Source organism: Paralichthys olivaceus, chromosome 20, assembly GCF_024713975.1.
Source record: "Paralichthys olivaceus isolate ysfri-2021 chromosome 20, ASM2471397v2, whole genome shotgun sequence".
NCBI classification, from domain to species: domain Eukaryota; kingdom Metazoa; phylum Chordata; class Actinopteri; order Pleuronectiformes; family Paralichthyidae; genus Paralichthys; species Paralichthys olivaceus.
The window spans coordinates 17,925,808-17,941,945 of record NC_091112.1 but is presented as its reverse complement, the minus strand read 5'-3'; the positions used below and the strand labels follow the sequence as shown (position 1 = coordinate 17,941,945).

General features: G+C 42.2%; 1 protein-coding gene across 4 annotated transcripts; it reads left to right on the top strand.

Moving 5' to 3' along the window:
- Nucleotides 1-2,190: 2,190 nt before the first annotated feature.
- On the top strand, nt 2,191-15,912 carry gmeb1 (glucocorticoid modulatory element binding protein 1). 4 transcript variants are annotated; one of them, XM_069516643.1, is made up of 10 exons: nt 2,191-2,331; nt 4,016-4,208; nt 4,583-4,635; nt 4,773-4,888; nt 6,544-6,647; nt 8,369-8,517; nt 9,559-9,678; nt 9,778-9,915; nt 10,215-10,337; nt 13,466-15,912. In XM_069516643.1, the coding sequence occupies exons 2-10, from the start codon at nt 4,078-4,080 to the stop codon at nt 14,311-14,313; spliced, it is 1,782 nt and encodes a 593-aa protein (XP_069372744.1). In that variant the 5' UTR covers nt 2,191-2,331; nt 4,016-4,077; the 3' UTR covers nt 14,314-15,912. The 4 variants fall into 4 exon arrangements, with proteins under 4 accessions (XP_069372744.1, XP_069372741.1, XP_069372743.1 ...); XM_069516640.1 differs by having other exon boundaries at nt 10,200-10,337; XM_069516642.1 differs by lacking the exon at nt 2,191-2,331 and adding an exon at nt 2,358-2,512 and having other exon boundaries at nt 10,200-10,337.
- The last annotated feature ends 226 nt before the right edge of the window (nt 15,913-16,138 follow it).

Below are 16,138 nucleotides of genomic sequence, written 5' to 3'. Positions count from 1 at the left end.
CAGCATTTACCCTCAGTATAAAATGTGTCATGCAAATAAGGTTGTCTGGGTGTTTGACTGCTGATAAGCCTGAGACACACACACACATTTGTCTCTTTAGAGTTTTGAGGAAACTCATTGACATAATGCATTTCCTCTCCCCTTACCCTAATCTTAACCATCAAAACTAAGTGTCTAACCCTAACCCTAACTCAAACCTCAACCTATTTCTAGCCCTAACTATTAAAGCAAGTCTTGACCCTGAAGCAGCTCATCAGAGGTGAGTCAGAAGGTCCTCACTTCCCCTAAATGCCCCCACTCTTTAAGGGCTTTAAAATGATAGCTGTACACACACACTGCGACTGTGGCTCAGGAGGTAAACAGGGTGGAATCGAAGGCCAGATATCCAGATATCCGGAACCTCCAGTTTTCCCATAAAAAAAACAAAAATAACAAATTAGAATGGAAATGGTGCATTTCCTCTGTTCATTCATTTAAACCAAAACTATGAAAAACACATGTCTTATCCTTTCCCCTCATCTTAACCTGAATCTTAACTCAGACAGTCCTTGTTTGAGAACCAGCCAGAATGTCCTCACAATGATGATATTGAACCAGAAGGCCCTCATAACCATAGACACTCACACACCCACACAGCAGACACAAGGAGGAAGCGTGCACTTCAGCAATATTCAAACAGAATTGAGGATAACCAGCTGTCATTTCATGCTAAAACTCTGCCATTTTAACAGTTTAAGGTTACTTAACGTTTCTTTAAGGTTTAATGTTATTTAGAGCATGAAGGGTGAGAAGTGGGCGGAAAGAGGAGCGAGAAGGATTCAGGTGAGGGGGCAGCAGGCTAAAGCAGGAAACCACATGCATGTGAACACGTGAATGATACTGCTTTTGCACTGGAAGAGATCTGCTTTCTTTGGGATTTTTTATTTTATTTTTGTGTCTGTCGCGTGTTAGAAATGTCATCAACACCCCCACTCACTTGCGGGGGATCCCCTGCTGTGTTCTCACATCCACTTCTGCTGACTCTCTGCAGGCTTTCTACCAGGGGGGCCAGGAGAAAATGTCAGCAGAAACTCCATAGGCTCTCACTCGGACATTTTCATTCGCACCTACACCTCCTCTGGAGAAAACGGGGAGAGTCTCCGGAGTTCAGTGCATGTCTGAAAGCAGCTATACTGGAAAACTGCACATGTCCGACCCTCTTGTGAATGAACTTGTAGTGCCTGAAGTGACCATATTGGTGAGAGTGGACAGGAATTGTCGTGCACCAACCTCGTGCAGTAGAAGGACAACTCTGCAGAGGTCACATTGAATGAGACGTCACTGAAGCATTCATGGAGGCCATCAGTCCAGGGCTGAAACTTTGTGACATGCTGGAAATAAAGACTGGCCTCCCTGTCTCAAAGCTCAAGATGATTCTAAAGGAGGAAAGAACATCAGACCTGTATCAGACTCAGGATATCTCAGGAACCAAAAGAATCAGCCCGGAACTTCATTTTGAACTTAAAGACAGGGGAGCCCTGATTTGATAAGACTTTATAAAGATACTTTTTTTTTTTGAAGCTTTATTTTTCAGTGTGTGTGTGTGTGTGTGTGTTATGTTTTTATATTCTTTATTGATTCATTTGTATTTTTTATCTTATATTTTTACATATTGCTTTTTGTATTATTTTCCTGATACTGTGGTGCTCTAACACAGGTATTTCTTAATTTGGGATCAATCCATCTATCTATCTATCTATCTATCTATCTGTCTGTATATCCATCTATCTATCTATCTATCTGTCTATCTGTCTGTATATCCATCTATCTGTCTATCTATCGTCCTGTCTATCTATCTGTATATCTATCTATCTATCATTCTACCTATCTATCTTTCTATCTGTGTATCTATCTATCTATCTGTCTATCATCCTGTCTATCTATCTGTATATCCATCTATCGATCTATCTATCTATCTCTCTGTATATCTCTCTATCTCTGTCTATCTCTCTGTATATCTGTCTATCTCTCTGTCTATCTCTTTATCTGTATATCTATCTCTGTCTATCTCTCTGTCCATCTATCTGACATGTTTTACATCGCCGATCAGACAGACAGAGACACACACACACACATATAAAGTGTGTCCACGTGTTGGGGACACTCGGGTCTGGGTGAACTCTGTCCTCCTCCGGGGTCTGATGGAGGAAAGTTGGACTTTTCTCAGCATCGTGTTCGCAGGAGCGTGGAAACAAGTCGAGCGCTGTTCAGCAGGAAGTCAAGCTGCATGAGCGGAGTACGCATGCGCCGCGTCTGTGCACTTTCTGGGGATGTGTTTGTCTGCATTAAACGGTAAGAACCCGCTCATTCTCCTTTCTGGGCTCTTAAATACACGCGGGGCGTCAATACCCGCCGCTCCCACGACGCTGGCGGCCGGTTCGGCGGCGGGGCTCGGCCCGTACGGCGGCGGGGCTCGGCGAGGCAGGCTCGCACAGAATGGAGGAGCAGCGCCGTCGCCGCGCCGTTGTTTGCCGTACGTGCCGCCGCACAGGGGAGACGTCATTTTGAGGGGGAGCGGAGAGTTAAAATGCAGAGTTACGAAGGGACGTACGGTTCATACACAGGCGGCACGTAACCGCCACACGGGAAACGCAAAAGCCTCCGCCGTGTCGGGCAGTTTACTGAGGCGGCGAGCTGCACATTCCCGCGCATCGAGTTACGCCCTGGCGTTTTGGCCGTAATGGCCACCGCCGAGCGGAGCCGTGCGTGATCCCGGCAGCTAAAAGCGGCCAGCTGAACCACCGCCATTCACCCACTTTATCACATGCGAGCGTGTCTGTGTGCGGGGCGAAGCTAACGCAGCTAACGCAGCCTCAGCAGCCAGCTCGCGCTGTGGTGTCAGGTTGAAGCTCCATGTTGATGCTGGAGGTGTTCATGAATAAATGGCAGCGTGAGAGCAGAAGCACAGCTCAGCGCACCGAGCCGGGGTTATTTCATTCTGCCGCTTGTTGTGCTCCGGTGGTTAATGTGAACCAACGTTAATTGAAGATAATTTAATAAATCAAGCAAGTTAGAATTTCTCACATTAGCTCACAAGCACAGATCATCTGGGTTTTCTGAAGTATAAGGTGTTAGTGTTAAATTACTCTTACTGTTGTATTGATCATTCTAAATTTGTAAAGTTTAACACATACTCATATATATATATACAGATTTTATCCAGTTATATCATTTACCCCTTTGAATCTCTTTACCTCAATTATTCTTTATTTAATCTGTTATTGTGCTTGAAAATTGATTAAAATTGTGCCTTTGCATTTGAGATTGATTTCTTTTCATTTTCTCTGTTGTCTTTGCGTTGTCCATCACCTTGAATGTGAGAATGCTAATAGCAGATGCAGGGCCTGCAGACTTTCTTAGTATAAACTCTGGAGAAGGTCCAAGTGAGCTTGTGAGAACACAGCAAGAGATTACCCAGAGGATTCACAGTCAGGAAGTGGGTGTGTTGATGATGTTCGTCATGCACAACGGACACGAAATGAAAAAAGTACCAATATTTCTCTACTTCATTTTCATATGTGAAAGGCAAACTCTGGAGAAAGTCCGTACCCCATTGTACGGACTTTCTTTAGAGTTCACGTCTGAAAATGGCTTCAGTGATGTGTTGGCTGTGCCTAGCTGTGGAGCGGTTGTCCTCTAACCAGAAGGTCAGCGGTTCGATCCCAGTCTTCCCCATCATGCATGCTGCATGTGTCCTCGGGCAAGATACTGAACCCGAATTTCCCCTCATAGAAAAAGTGCTGCCCATAGATGCACTGTATGAAAGTGTGTCTGAATGGTCATCAAGATTAAAAAAGCTATATAAATACAGATGATCTTAATTGAGCCTAATTCATTTTATTGTTAACTCTAAAACAACTTTACCTAAACAGGTTTTATTTCAATAATTTCCATCTCTGCTTATGCTTCTTGATCACAGGAAGATGTGACAAAATATCAACCTTCATTTGAGGTTCTTTTTCTACTCCTCCTCCAGATGAATAAACTCCTGGACAGCTGTTCTGTGAAAGCGGCCTCCCTCTCAAGTCTGTTGTGAGCATGATGGCGACCACCGAGGAGGTTGCAGTGTCCATGGGGGAGGTGGTTATGGTAAAAGCTGACGGAGAGGGGGACCCCGACGACCCTAATAAGACGCAGGTCATCCTCCAGCTCCAGCCGATCACCACTGGGTATGTACTGAAGCAAGGGGTAAACTAATAAAACAACTAGAATGGTACTCAGTAGAGCACATACCCCGAAGAAGGCCCAACAGTCTCCTTATGAAACCACATTTAAATTAATTAGATTCATTTTTTTATTTGGATCTACACCCAAGTGCGCACACTGACAAATATCAGTTCCCTAAACGCCCCTGATTTATTTGAACAAGATCCTTGAATTACTCTCTGTGGAAATCAAGGTCAATGTTGATGAGATGAGCCACTAATGTTTAGTAGCTGATCGTCTCAGGCAAAGAGCACGACTACACCTACATATAACCGATAAACAGCATTATCTGTACTAACTAGACAATATGTTAAAATCTTAACTGTTGTCTTCTCAGAGATGAATCTGCTGAAACAGACGCAGCTGTCATGGCTGTTGAAGCACCTCCAGGTGAGAGATCATCAGGACGATGTTTGGACAAAGCGATTGATTTAGTGATTCATTCGTTTTTGCAGATTGCAAAACGAAAGGCTTGTTTTCTTCACTCTCCTAATGTTTGAACGTCGTGCATCTTTTCATTCTTCCAGAACAAACAGAGGGAGATGATGTGGAGATCGGCTGTGCCATAACCTGCGGCGACAGTAAAGCGATGCTGCTCCTGAAGAAATTTGTGTGTCCAGGAATCAACGTGAAATGCGTGAAGGTTGGTTAATTCTTTATGGAAAGTTTATTTTGAAAGAAATTTGAACTTTATCATTAAAGCACTTGGAAAAATGCTAGGAATTGTTATTATCAAACATGACAGCATAGAGGTCAGTTACAGCAAGGATTCTGAATGGTTCGTCACTCAGCAGGAAACAAATCTGTAGGGTGAAGGGCTTTGAGTGGTCATCAACAATATAATTACAGACCATTTTTACTGTTGACATGTGTCCTCTTATCACTTTAAACTTGAAAGCTTCTGGTGTCCTTGTACTTATTGCAAATGTAAATGGTTGAATGGGTTGAGTAAATCATGATTTATGTTCTATTGACTGTTTAAGAAAAAACAGTTTTATTCAAGGGAAAACAGACTATTAAGGGTTTTAATGAGTGTCAATAAATAACTGGATGATTTGAACCTGTGCTCAGTGCAACAAATGGTGGCTCAAAAGAAATGCAAATACGTCTTGTGCTGCTCATCCAACAGAAGATGTAAGCTTCATCACAACTGCGTACTTGCAGTAGTATTCAAATGAAAAGTACACAGTATATTAACACCAACTTAAAATACACATTATTTATATATTGTAATTTTGTGTTTATTCTATAGTGACAGTATAAATACAGCTTCACTGTTACTCCTGCCGGCTACTTTTTTTTAAATTTAAATTAATAAATCCTTTAAAATAAATAATCCTTCTGTTCACTTTCTGACCCTTCTCATGGTCCAGAACAGTAAATAAATTGCCTTATTCGAAATTATTGTTTTACACTGCTGTAAATTAAATTACATTCTATGTCAGCCTTTCAAAAATCCTGCTAATAAGCCCCCCCCCCCGCCTTATAATTAATACATAAATAAATAAATACAATTAATACTGATGTTATTACTTTGATGCACTTCCATCAATGCACCAAGGCTTGTGTGGTGAAAAACTCTTGATTATAGCCTTTACTGTATTCTGGTGGCCCCCTCTTGGTGGCCCCTCTTCTCAACAAGTGACTCTGCTCCTCTGCTCTTTCATAATAATCACACTTAGAACTGATTTATAAAAACGTGCTGAATTCATATTTATGTTCCTGGATGAAAGGCAGTTCTTCTGAAACAATGAAGTTAAAACACCACATTGAGTCATAATCTGTGGGAAGAAGTTCTCTTCTGTCTGCGGGAGTGTCTGCTCGTCTCTGCTGCTCACAAAAACAATCACGTTTATTTAGTTGTTAGCCGATGGTGTCGGATCATGAATATGGATCATTCCAGTCACTTTAACCCTGATTTCCTGGCTGTGCACACCACGCCTCGTCTCGTGTGTAGCAGGTGGACTGTGCAAAATGTTTTTTTCAGTGTCTCATAAACTCAAGTCAAAGCAAGTAAACTTCAGTACTGTTCAGGTCCTAATCATTTTAAATTTAAAAACAAGTGTTGGTGTTTACTGTTAACATAACACTTGACTGGCTCATACAGTTTACACCCCCTAATACCTCAACATAGAATAACACTAACCACTCTCTGGGCATAATGGTATTAAAAAAAAACCTGCATGTGATTTTAAAATGACCACAGTAATGCTATTAATGTTTTACTGCAGTATTCTATCATCAACGTTGTCTTAAAGAACTCAGCAATGTGACCTAACCAACAACTCTCTCCACTAGTATGAAGACCAGCTGATCAGCCCCAAGCAGTTTGTGCACATCTCTGGAAAAGCCACTCTGAAAGACTGGAAGAGAGCCATCAGGATGGGTGGAGTCATGCTCAGGTCAGGAGACTTGCACCAAACGCCAAGTTTCAATATTCTTAGTGCTGGTTGTTTGGATCATACATTATAATTAGCCAGCATCACAGTCTGCACCCAGGCTTTTACTAATGTATTGCTGAACACAGAGCAGTTAGCAGCAAGAATGTCAGGTATTTCTCTCAGGAGTGGGTGGTGATCAAAACAGAGCTCAAATTTAGAGTGAATACAGTATTAGATGTTCATTTGCCAGGTGGCCAGATAATGCAAATCCAAAGGAATGCTAATGTTGATCCATGTGTAACGGATAGTGTGTACAGCTTTAGATTATGGCTTTGGACATTGATGCATTGATGCAGAGACAGAACACGATCGATTCATGTTTTCTGCTATGTACATTTTTTTAGCCGTGTCCCACCGCTGCATAATTATAGCCACCACTGCTTCAGGATCAGGCCAGACGTACATTAAAGGTCAAGTCGTCTTTTATCACGTCAGAGTCTCCTGTCTGAGTGTACTCCCTCCACTCTCCTGACCTGCACTCATTTTACACTTTAACAATAAACAGCGACACTGATCAGAAGTTATTAGGACCTGAACAGTGCTGAAGTTTATTTTGTGTTTGTTGATTCACTTCAGAGTTTATGAGGCATGTATTTAAACACGTGCACACCTCGTTCATCTGCTGCTCACAACAGGAGACACGCACAGCCTGGACCTCAGGGTTAAAGACCGGAACAATCCAGATTCATGATCCAACACCATAGATTAATAACTAAATACATGTGGTTATTAGTTTTTGTGAGCAACAGAGACGAGCAGACACACACAGACACACACACACAGGCTGCAGATAGGAGGGAATTACTTCCCGCAGGTTATTACCCAGCACAGAGTTTTTTTTTCTGATTTTTTTTTTGGCTTTGTGATCTTTAAATGCTAATGCATCTTCTCAAACCCACAGCAGATGTAGAAGAGTTGAACCACAGTTAAATATGGGCTGCTTATTATTCATTTGTCTATTTGCATAATGGTAGTGCCGTTACTCCAGCAGCTGTGGGACCAATAGCCACATCATCTGAACGGGTTTTGATTAAGATCTTTTTGTTACATTTCAATCAAAACACAGTGCACCGTGTGGTCGGCCATGTTAATACACAATAAACAGAAGCAAAGTGACAAGGCAAGAAGCAGATTTATGTGAACACACCAGCTGTTTAAACTGATTTAAACACTTGCATTACTAATGACAAATGACAAACATAGTGCGGTTTGGAAAATTCTACCGACACGAAACATTACATTTGTAGCTGTAGGTGTGTTTCCTGGAATGTTGTCTTGTCTGTTTTGTTTGTGATATTTTCACCTCATGGCCGACGTTTGTTCCAAACACCATCGACTTGACTCCAGAAAAAGGCTCCTATCAGGGATGCTTGTACTGTATGTGTTTATCTCCATCTCACTGCCCATGTTGTTAGTGTGGGGAGGTCCAGCAGGAATCAGTTCACTTCATGCTGTGTACTGGCAGCAGAGACAAAAGGCCTGTGTATTTAAACAATGAGAAACCTCTGCTTGTAACAAATAATACAATTAACGTGTCAGTTTGAAGTTTGTTTTGGTGTAAACCAAAAGAAATAATATTTTTAAATATAGACACATGTTGTGAATGTAGAACCAGTAAGTGTCGAACGATCCTCTCTCTGTTGTATTACGGTTTGAAAACATTTTTAGTTTCTGCTCTCCAGAAAAATGATGGATTCAGGTCAGCTGGACTTCTACCAGCACAGCACGCTGTGCACCAACACGTGCCGCAGCACCAAGTTTGACCTTCTCATCAACAACACACGGTTTCCTCCGGATGGCACCGGACTGGGCACGCCCACATCCTCTCAAGGTGAGAACATACCACAATTTAACACAATCTATCAACCAGCAGGATATCTGTTATTTTGATTTTACTCCATCGGCCATTTTTCAGCTTTAACTATGTACTTTAACAACAGCAACCGCCAGTGGTATTGTGAACATTTTACAGTATAGTAACCGATAGGTTGGGAAGGCTGTAATTTCACAGAGGCTAAGCTATTTGCAAATATCAAACACTTTTGAAATTATATTTGTATGTATATTTGTATGATTCTTATTGAATTTCAACTTATTGTTTTTCAAAGTAATGGCACGAGAAGCGACGAGAAGTCCAATGCTTAAATATATCAGGCCTCAACTCAACCAGCAGCTAATGATAAACACGCTGGAAAAAAACCAAGGGGCGTTACAACTTTCTCATTGTGTCCAACTGCAGCTCTGTTGCTAGGCGACAGCAGTAAGGGTGGGACAAGCTGGTGATGCTGATAATTAAAATCCTCTCTAGACCAGACCGTCTCATGAAGGAGGCGTTTTTTTCGACAGCAGCCTCCAAAGGAGGTAGCCCCTGAATTGGGAGACAGCTAGAAATGCAGGAATTCCAAACTTAGTACTGTCCCACAGGCAACCACTTTCTCCCATTGATTTTACTATAGTATTAAAATCAGTTTCCTCAGACATGAGATGAACCTTTCATTGTCTTTATGTTTTAGTTAAAGTTAGCTGTGGCTGTTTATAAGGCTTCGCATCAAAAAGATGCTTCAACATCAAAATGTAAGAGTCTGCAGTCAAAAGCATGCTGCAAGTTTTTATTCATTTATTTAGCTGTGTTAGGACGTCTGACCCTCCCGGTCTTAAATGCAAATTACTTCCTGCGCCCCATTAAGTATTTGAGGTGTGTCTACTGTACGTCACAATAGCTTTTCATTCCTCAGACCATCATCATTAAAAGTCCATACAGGTGAACCACAGACCCTCAGATCTTAGACATTTACCACTGGTCACACCGGCACACACAGTCATTTGTGTTTATTCTTGTCGCATCATGTGTGCTCTTCTATATAAATTGCAGCTCAGGTGGTTCTGGGTAATGGTGGGACGGTGGGTGAGGACAGACCTGAAGCTTTAAGTGGGAAGTTGGACTGGAGCTCACTGGAGTCTGTGGACAAGAAGGAATCCAACGAGATCTCGGGTCAGAGAGCTCACACACCCCAACACATCTCAGTTTCATAATACCAATAACCCGTCGCGGAAATCAAATCAAAATAAACACAAAGCTGTCTTCTCACAGAGGACACGCTGAACTTCTGGAAGGGTATTGCCGACGTGGGTTTGCTTGGAGAAGTGGTGACCAACATCAGCACTGAGCTGCTGGAGCTGCTGAACGGCGTGCAGCAGCTCAGGGATCTGGCGGCCTTACAGGACACAGGTACAGAATCATGCTCATGTACGCTGGCTGCTGAGAACTGCATTATCATAACAGAACGTGTGCAGGACTCTGGGCTGCACAAACAAATGGAAAGAAAGAACAAATTCAGCTGCTGCTGGAAGTTGAAGGATGAAAAACCAACATTAGAAACTTATTGTGGCTACTGCTGGTTTCTGTAAGAGTAACCACTGAATATTAATGATTGATTGTATACTTCAGCTGAATTTGTTCCTCCTTTCTGACTGACCATGTGACCCTTTGATTGATTGCCGCACTGATCCCAGATTCCTGTCTGGTAGAGGTGGCGGTGCTCAGTAACCTGGCCCAGGTGTTCGGCCTGCTCGACTCAGTTAAGAAGATCCTGGAGAAGAGGAGGCAGCAGACGGATCCCATCCAGGAGCAGTTCCTCAGCACACTCAGCAGTGAGTACACAACAAAAACAAGGATCTACCATCTCTTTTTATCTGAAAAACATAACCAGCCCCCAAAAATCCATAGGAGTTAGGCTCTAATAATAACTACAGCAAAATGCAGCCAGGGGTTCATTTCAGATCAAATCGTGACAATTAACACTATGAACACATCCTTTTGGACATTAGGGTTTTCCTGTTCTTCCCTGATCCACTGTGTTGAGGTTGATCTACATTCATTCATTCATTCAAAGTTACACAAAACATCAAGTAACAGCATAAAGTTTAAATACCAAGATGTTGGTATGTTTTGTTAGATGCTAAACATAACTCCTGAACAACATGGTCGTCAGTTACCACAAGTTGTCAACTGAAAAATAATGAACTGTGTTACGTTCTTGTTTGAACGCTTGGTTTTTTCCTGTCTCAGTTTACAAAAAAAGAGAACATTTGTAATTAATGTATTAGTGTCGGCTCACCTGTAGCCTGATGTGACCTGTGCCTGGAAACACTCAAAGTGAGTTTGAGCCGCTGTAAGCAAAGGATGTTTTTCTACATCCAAACTGAAGCATGTCAAAGGGATCCTTTAGAGCGGTGTGATCCTCAGAGAAACCTCAGTCGGTTGGCTCAGGCTCAGTTTGCCTGACAGGAGCAGCATCCACTACGTAAAGAGCAGGTGCAGGAGTGCAACATATTTTAGCTGAGCATAAACTAATCTGATGTTTTGCAGTGATGAACAGAGCCTTTTTTAAGGATTACACATAAAAAGATGGTAAATACCAAAATTGTCTTAGTTGACTTAATCCAACAACAGCAAAGAGATGATGTCACTTTAAAGAGCAACTGTCAAGTGACCACATGTATGACCAGAGAAGGAATAGCCAATCAGATGGTTTTACAATGTTAAAAATAATCTTGACAGTTTATTCAGTCATATGTTCTGCAAAAACCAACTAGTTCATTTTATTTTGGAAGGGAAACAACAATGTTATGTATTTATGATGTATAAATATATATTATATAACATATCCATGGGGATGACGAGACATGAGGCTGTTTGTACCCCTGAAAAATCAATCCATTATCCTTACCTTCTTTAAGGGTTGTTGGGCAGCTGGAGCCGAACGCAGCTAATCCTGCCTCACTAACAAAGACATCAGGGTTAATAAATTCACAGCTTCATTGTTGTTTGCTTGTGACCAGAAGATTTGGGACCTGATGTGATGTCAAGTGCAAAGTTACTGAATATGCGAATACCACTTCACAGGCGACCCTCAAAGGATAACGGCATAGATAATGCATGGGTGGATCAAATAGGGCAAAACAATTCTCGAGCAAAAGAGCATAACTGAATCATTGTGAAGTGAATCGTGTGCTTCCAAGCTAAGTCTAGCTTGCTAACGTTGGCATACCAGGTGTATGCCAACATTGTGTCTCTTCATATTTAATCTATTTCTCAATCTGAGATCCACAATTGTAGCAAGAGACAGCAGAGTAGCAGTGTGATATCTTGATAACACCCGATTTTGGACCTGGAAACAAAAATCCCACATCATGACTTAACAACCGAATAACGAGTTCTCAGATGTTCAGAAACCAGTGGCACGCTCTGTTTCTGCACTGCAGTCATGGAGGATCTCCCCTGAACAAACCTGAGAGATCTCTACTAACCGTGGTTTTTGCAAAGTGTTAGCCTGCTTGGACTAATTTGAAGTGCTGCTTTGGTTGAGCAGTGACATAGGTGCTTTTGACTGACATCTTTGAATCTGGCTGCACCTTTCACAGCACACTCACAGCATTTCTGTTAGAGAATACAGTGGATACTCCCTGGGCTTCCACTACTCGCATGCCTTTTTTTTTACTGAACTCTTTCTGTGTAAGTGGGATACCGACTGTTTGTGCATGCGGGTGTGATTGCTTGTGTGTAAGATACAGATGTTATATTACAGAACTATAGCAGGCCAAATTAAGTTAACTTTAATTGAAAGGTTCAGTGTGTAGAATTTAGTGACATCTAGTGGTGAAGTTGCATGTTTCAGCTGAACACCCCTCATTCTCTCCTTCCAAACTTGGAAGAGAACCTGTGGGAGCCTTCAGTTGTCAGAAAAACTCAAAAGATGTTTAGTTTGTCCAGTCTACTGTAAAAAAAAAACATGGTGACCTCTGAACATTTAATGCTACTACTATTAATAACAATAATAATTTTATCCATAAATGGGTCTGTGAACGCTCTGATGATAATGAGATCATCATCTATCTGCACAACTATCTTAGGTATTGGTAAGTTGTAGTATTTTAAGCGTAATTATTTTTCCAAAAATGAGAAAACGCACAATAAACAAGGTCAAAGAGTGCATTGTTATATATATATATATATATATATATATATATATATATATATATATTTAAAGATTTTCTATAGATTTGATTATTTCATTACTGTTATTTCTTCTGGCCACAATAATCATTTAGTGAATACCTGATAGAGAGCCCCAGCTACTTGTAAAGGGGAGAATGAAATTAGAAATTCACTTTTTAGTTTTTTTGTCTTAAATTTAAAATGGCTAGTTTTAAACCTCCTGTATTTGATGTGGTATTCATATTATATCAAATCTGTGATAAAATGTTGCAGTGAAATTTTTACAAATGCAAACATATCCGCTGCCATCTGGCTCTGGATCAGCAGTTGTTTTGAGAGAAAAACTAATCCCAGTATCTTAATCCTGCTAAATATTCATATCAAACATGATGATGATGCATCATTGTGTTCTGCTGTGACCTGAAATGTCTCGTAAGACGAAGAAAACACAGTGAAGATGCAAACTCAAGCTCTGTTGTGGCAAACTGGATTATTTAAATGAGGCAATGGCCCATAGGTTGTGGGTGGCGTCCTGCTGCAGTCAGGTGTTACTGACATTTGACTGAGTCAGTGTTGTTGCCTTGAGATGTTGGACTTGACATTTGTGGGTTTAAGCATGTCAACCATCCCGGCTGGATATAAATCTCACATATACCAATATCAGGACACAAAATCGAATCATTAAGAAGAATGTTGTCCTGAAAATGAATGTGACATATTTGTTTATCCGTTGTTGTTACTCAGCCTCCATTTTCAGTGCTGTGTTGTTTGCTCCGTGTAGACCTGGAGATGCAACTGGAGGAACAGAGGAAACAGCAGCAGGTCCGAGCTCTTCTTTCCTGCCCGCAGCCTGCCAAGAACAAAACTCCCACCAAGCGCCAGACCAAGCGGCCTCGTCTGCAGAGGCCTGCCTCCACCACCACCCTCCTGACCTCCCCCATCAACCAGCAGGCCACCCTGCAGCCCCAGCAGTTCACCGTTCTCTCACCCCTCTCTCTGTCCTCGGTGGGTCAGCCCTTCACCGTAGCAGGCCTACCTATTGCCTCCCTAGGCCAGTCCTCCAAAACAGTCACCCTGCTTCCCGCTGGCTCGCAGCTCTTCACCCGCTACATGGTTACCAATGACGGAAAGACGGACACCATCACCCTACATCCGTCTTCGGGCCTCACGCTGGTGGGTACCACCGCTATGCAGGACTCCTGCCAGCTGGGCACGATGATGAGCCCGGTAGAGCTAGTGCACCTCAGCCAGCAGAGCGGCAGCACAGAGGTGGTGCCCATAGAAGGCCAGGTAATGGACGGAACCATGCTGGTGCAGCAGGAGATGATGCAGGGGGAGGTGGACACAGTCCAGGATCACACGGTCATCGAGATCAACCCAGCTCCAGTGGAGCAAGCGGTGGGGGTGATGGAGCTGCAGCTGACTGGGGAGCAGGGCAGAGACGAGGCGGCCATGGCTGTCCAGAGTGGGATAGAGGTGACGATGGCTGGAGAGGAGACGCAGTGCCAAATACAGCAGGGGCAGACTGAGGGGGTTCAAGGGCTGCAGCTGGATGCCAGCGGACAGTTGTCAAATGTACAGATAGTTGTGATTGGAGGAAACACTCAGGAAGAAAACCAGGTGAAATGAGACACACTCTTTTATCCAGCATAGCAGGTATGAACTGAGCAATCATCACAGACTTGAAACTGTAAATACACCAAATTTCCAAAACCACAAATTGACTTGGCATTAGACCAAGTGCAAGGGTAGTCATTTTCCCTTTTTGGTGCAAGTGTGTGTGTCTGCGTGCGTGGATGTGTGTGTACATGCTCTTCTCAACTTGTTTATTTTTATTGAAAAAGAGGCATCACAACAAAGAACCCCGATGTATTCTCCTGATTGTTTTGTATTAAACAGATAGTTGCAGTTTATCATAGCTTGGCTTTTGTTTTTCTAGATCAGGCCATATTTTCTGTTGGCTATTTTAACTCTTGAGATGTGGCTACGTAAACACCACACAGCAGAAGTCAGAAGTGTTGGAGAGAGGTTGCAAAAATAACCTCCAGGCTAACTAAACTTATTTGAAGGAAAAAAAGACTGCAAACAGGGACATGAAAATCTGCTGCAAACAGAACAACTTAGTGTTTCAACCCCAGCTTGCTATAAATACTGCTGTAGAATTCAAACAGATTTAAACGTGCGCTCACTTTTGTTTTTACCTTCAAATAAAGCTGAAATAAATCTGTTCACTGCTAAAAAGTCAAAGTCTCGAGTCAAACAGAATGTATGGTTGTGATATCAGTCCGTAAATCCTTCATGTTTTGAACCCCTGGTTTAAATAATAGACAAAATGTTTCTGTGTTTACAGCCTGTGTGATCATCTCACCACTCATATAAAATCTGTTAAAAGACGTGTTGCAATCTGCAGATCTCAGTAATAATGCTGGTTGGTGCAGTGATTTCATGACTAATAAAAACAAAGTGAGACTAACAGCAACGAAATGATGAACAGGGAATTCAGGGTCAATGCAAAGTACATGTGGGGCTTTAATGGTGCTGTTGATTGAGCTGTTCATGTTATACTGACTCTGCAGCAGCAGGTATTTAACCTCACATCCCTCTACTGATGATCAGGCTCATTACCATTTACAGTGTTGCTGTCCCTTGAGGCTCAGATCAATTGTCTGTTGTGTCGTAGTGTCGCGTCCAAGCTGTGTTGTTTTTGCATTGCATGACGTCCCTTCAGGACTACAGGAAGATGTTTGCAACAACGCCAGCTCTCTAAACATTTCTTCAGAACTTGGCCACACTGTTGGGTATGACACACATTTCCCAGTGCACAGTTAAAATGGCCATTAGGATTGTATGGTTTCTGCCCTGTCAGTGGTTTCTTGCCACCTGGGCTACCTCACAAAACACATGTTCTTTTTTCTTTCTCTGTTTTTTCAGTATCATAGGTAGAGTGAGCTACTGGACTGAGTGTTTAAGTCAATGTATAAAAGAACCTTTATATACTTAATGTCAAATGTGGTATGCCTGTATTTTACACTTGTAAAGTAGTTTTATTTATTAGTTTTCCATCTGGTGCAAACCTGGATGAAATTATCCTCTTGGCTTTAGCTCATATCGACAAAGACCTGTTCAAGACTTGTGCTTTAACAATAATTTAATTTAACAAATGAGGGTATTTGCATAAAGACTTTGTAATGTGTTTTAATATCAAATTAAAACGGGAAAAAAAGTGAACTGTTGTGTCAGTGTTTCACCACCAGAGTGCGCTGTCTGCTCGCCTCTCTACGGCCTGAAGCTGTAGATGAGGGTCTCGGGTGTATGAGCAGATGGAGGAAACACTGTGGGTCTGCTGCTATAATCTCTGACTTCATGTGTTGGCCTGACCGGTGTAATCTGAGCGGCCATGGGTGCTGTGCTGTCCATGATGGGCAGGCCTCTCTGGAGCCTGAGCCGTGCTGAC

Bases quoted from the DNA above. Each gene is read 5' to 3' on its own strand.
- gmeb1 (XM_069516640.1), top strand. From the start codon at position 4,078: ATGATGGCGACCACCGAGGAGGTTGCAGTGTCCATGGGGGAGGTGGTT. The intron at 6,648-8,368 runs GTCAGGAGACTT...TCTGCTCTCCAG, and splicing joins ATGGGTGGAGTCATGCTCAG to AAAAATGATGGATTCAGGTC. The intron at 9,916-10,199 runs GTACAGAATCAT...CACTGATCCCAG, and splicing joins GGCGGCCTTACAGGACACAG to ATTCCTGTCTGGTAGAGGTG.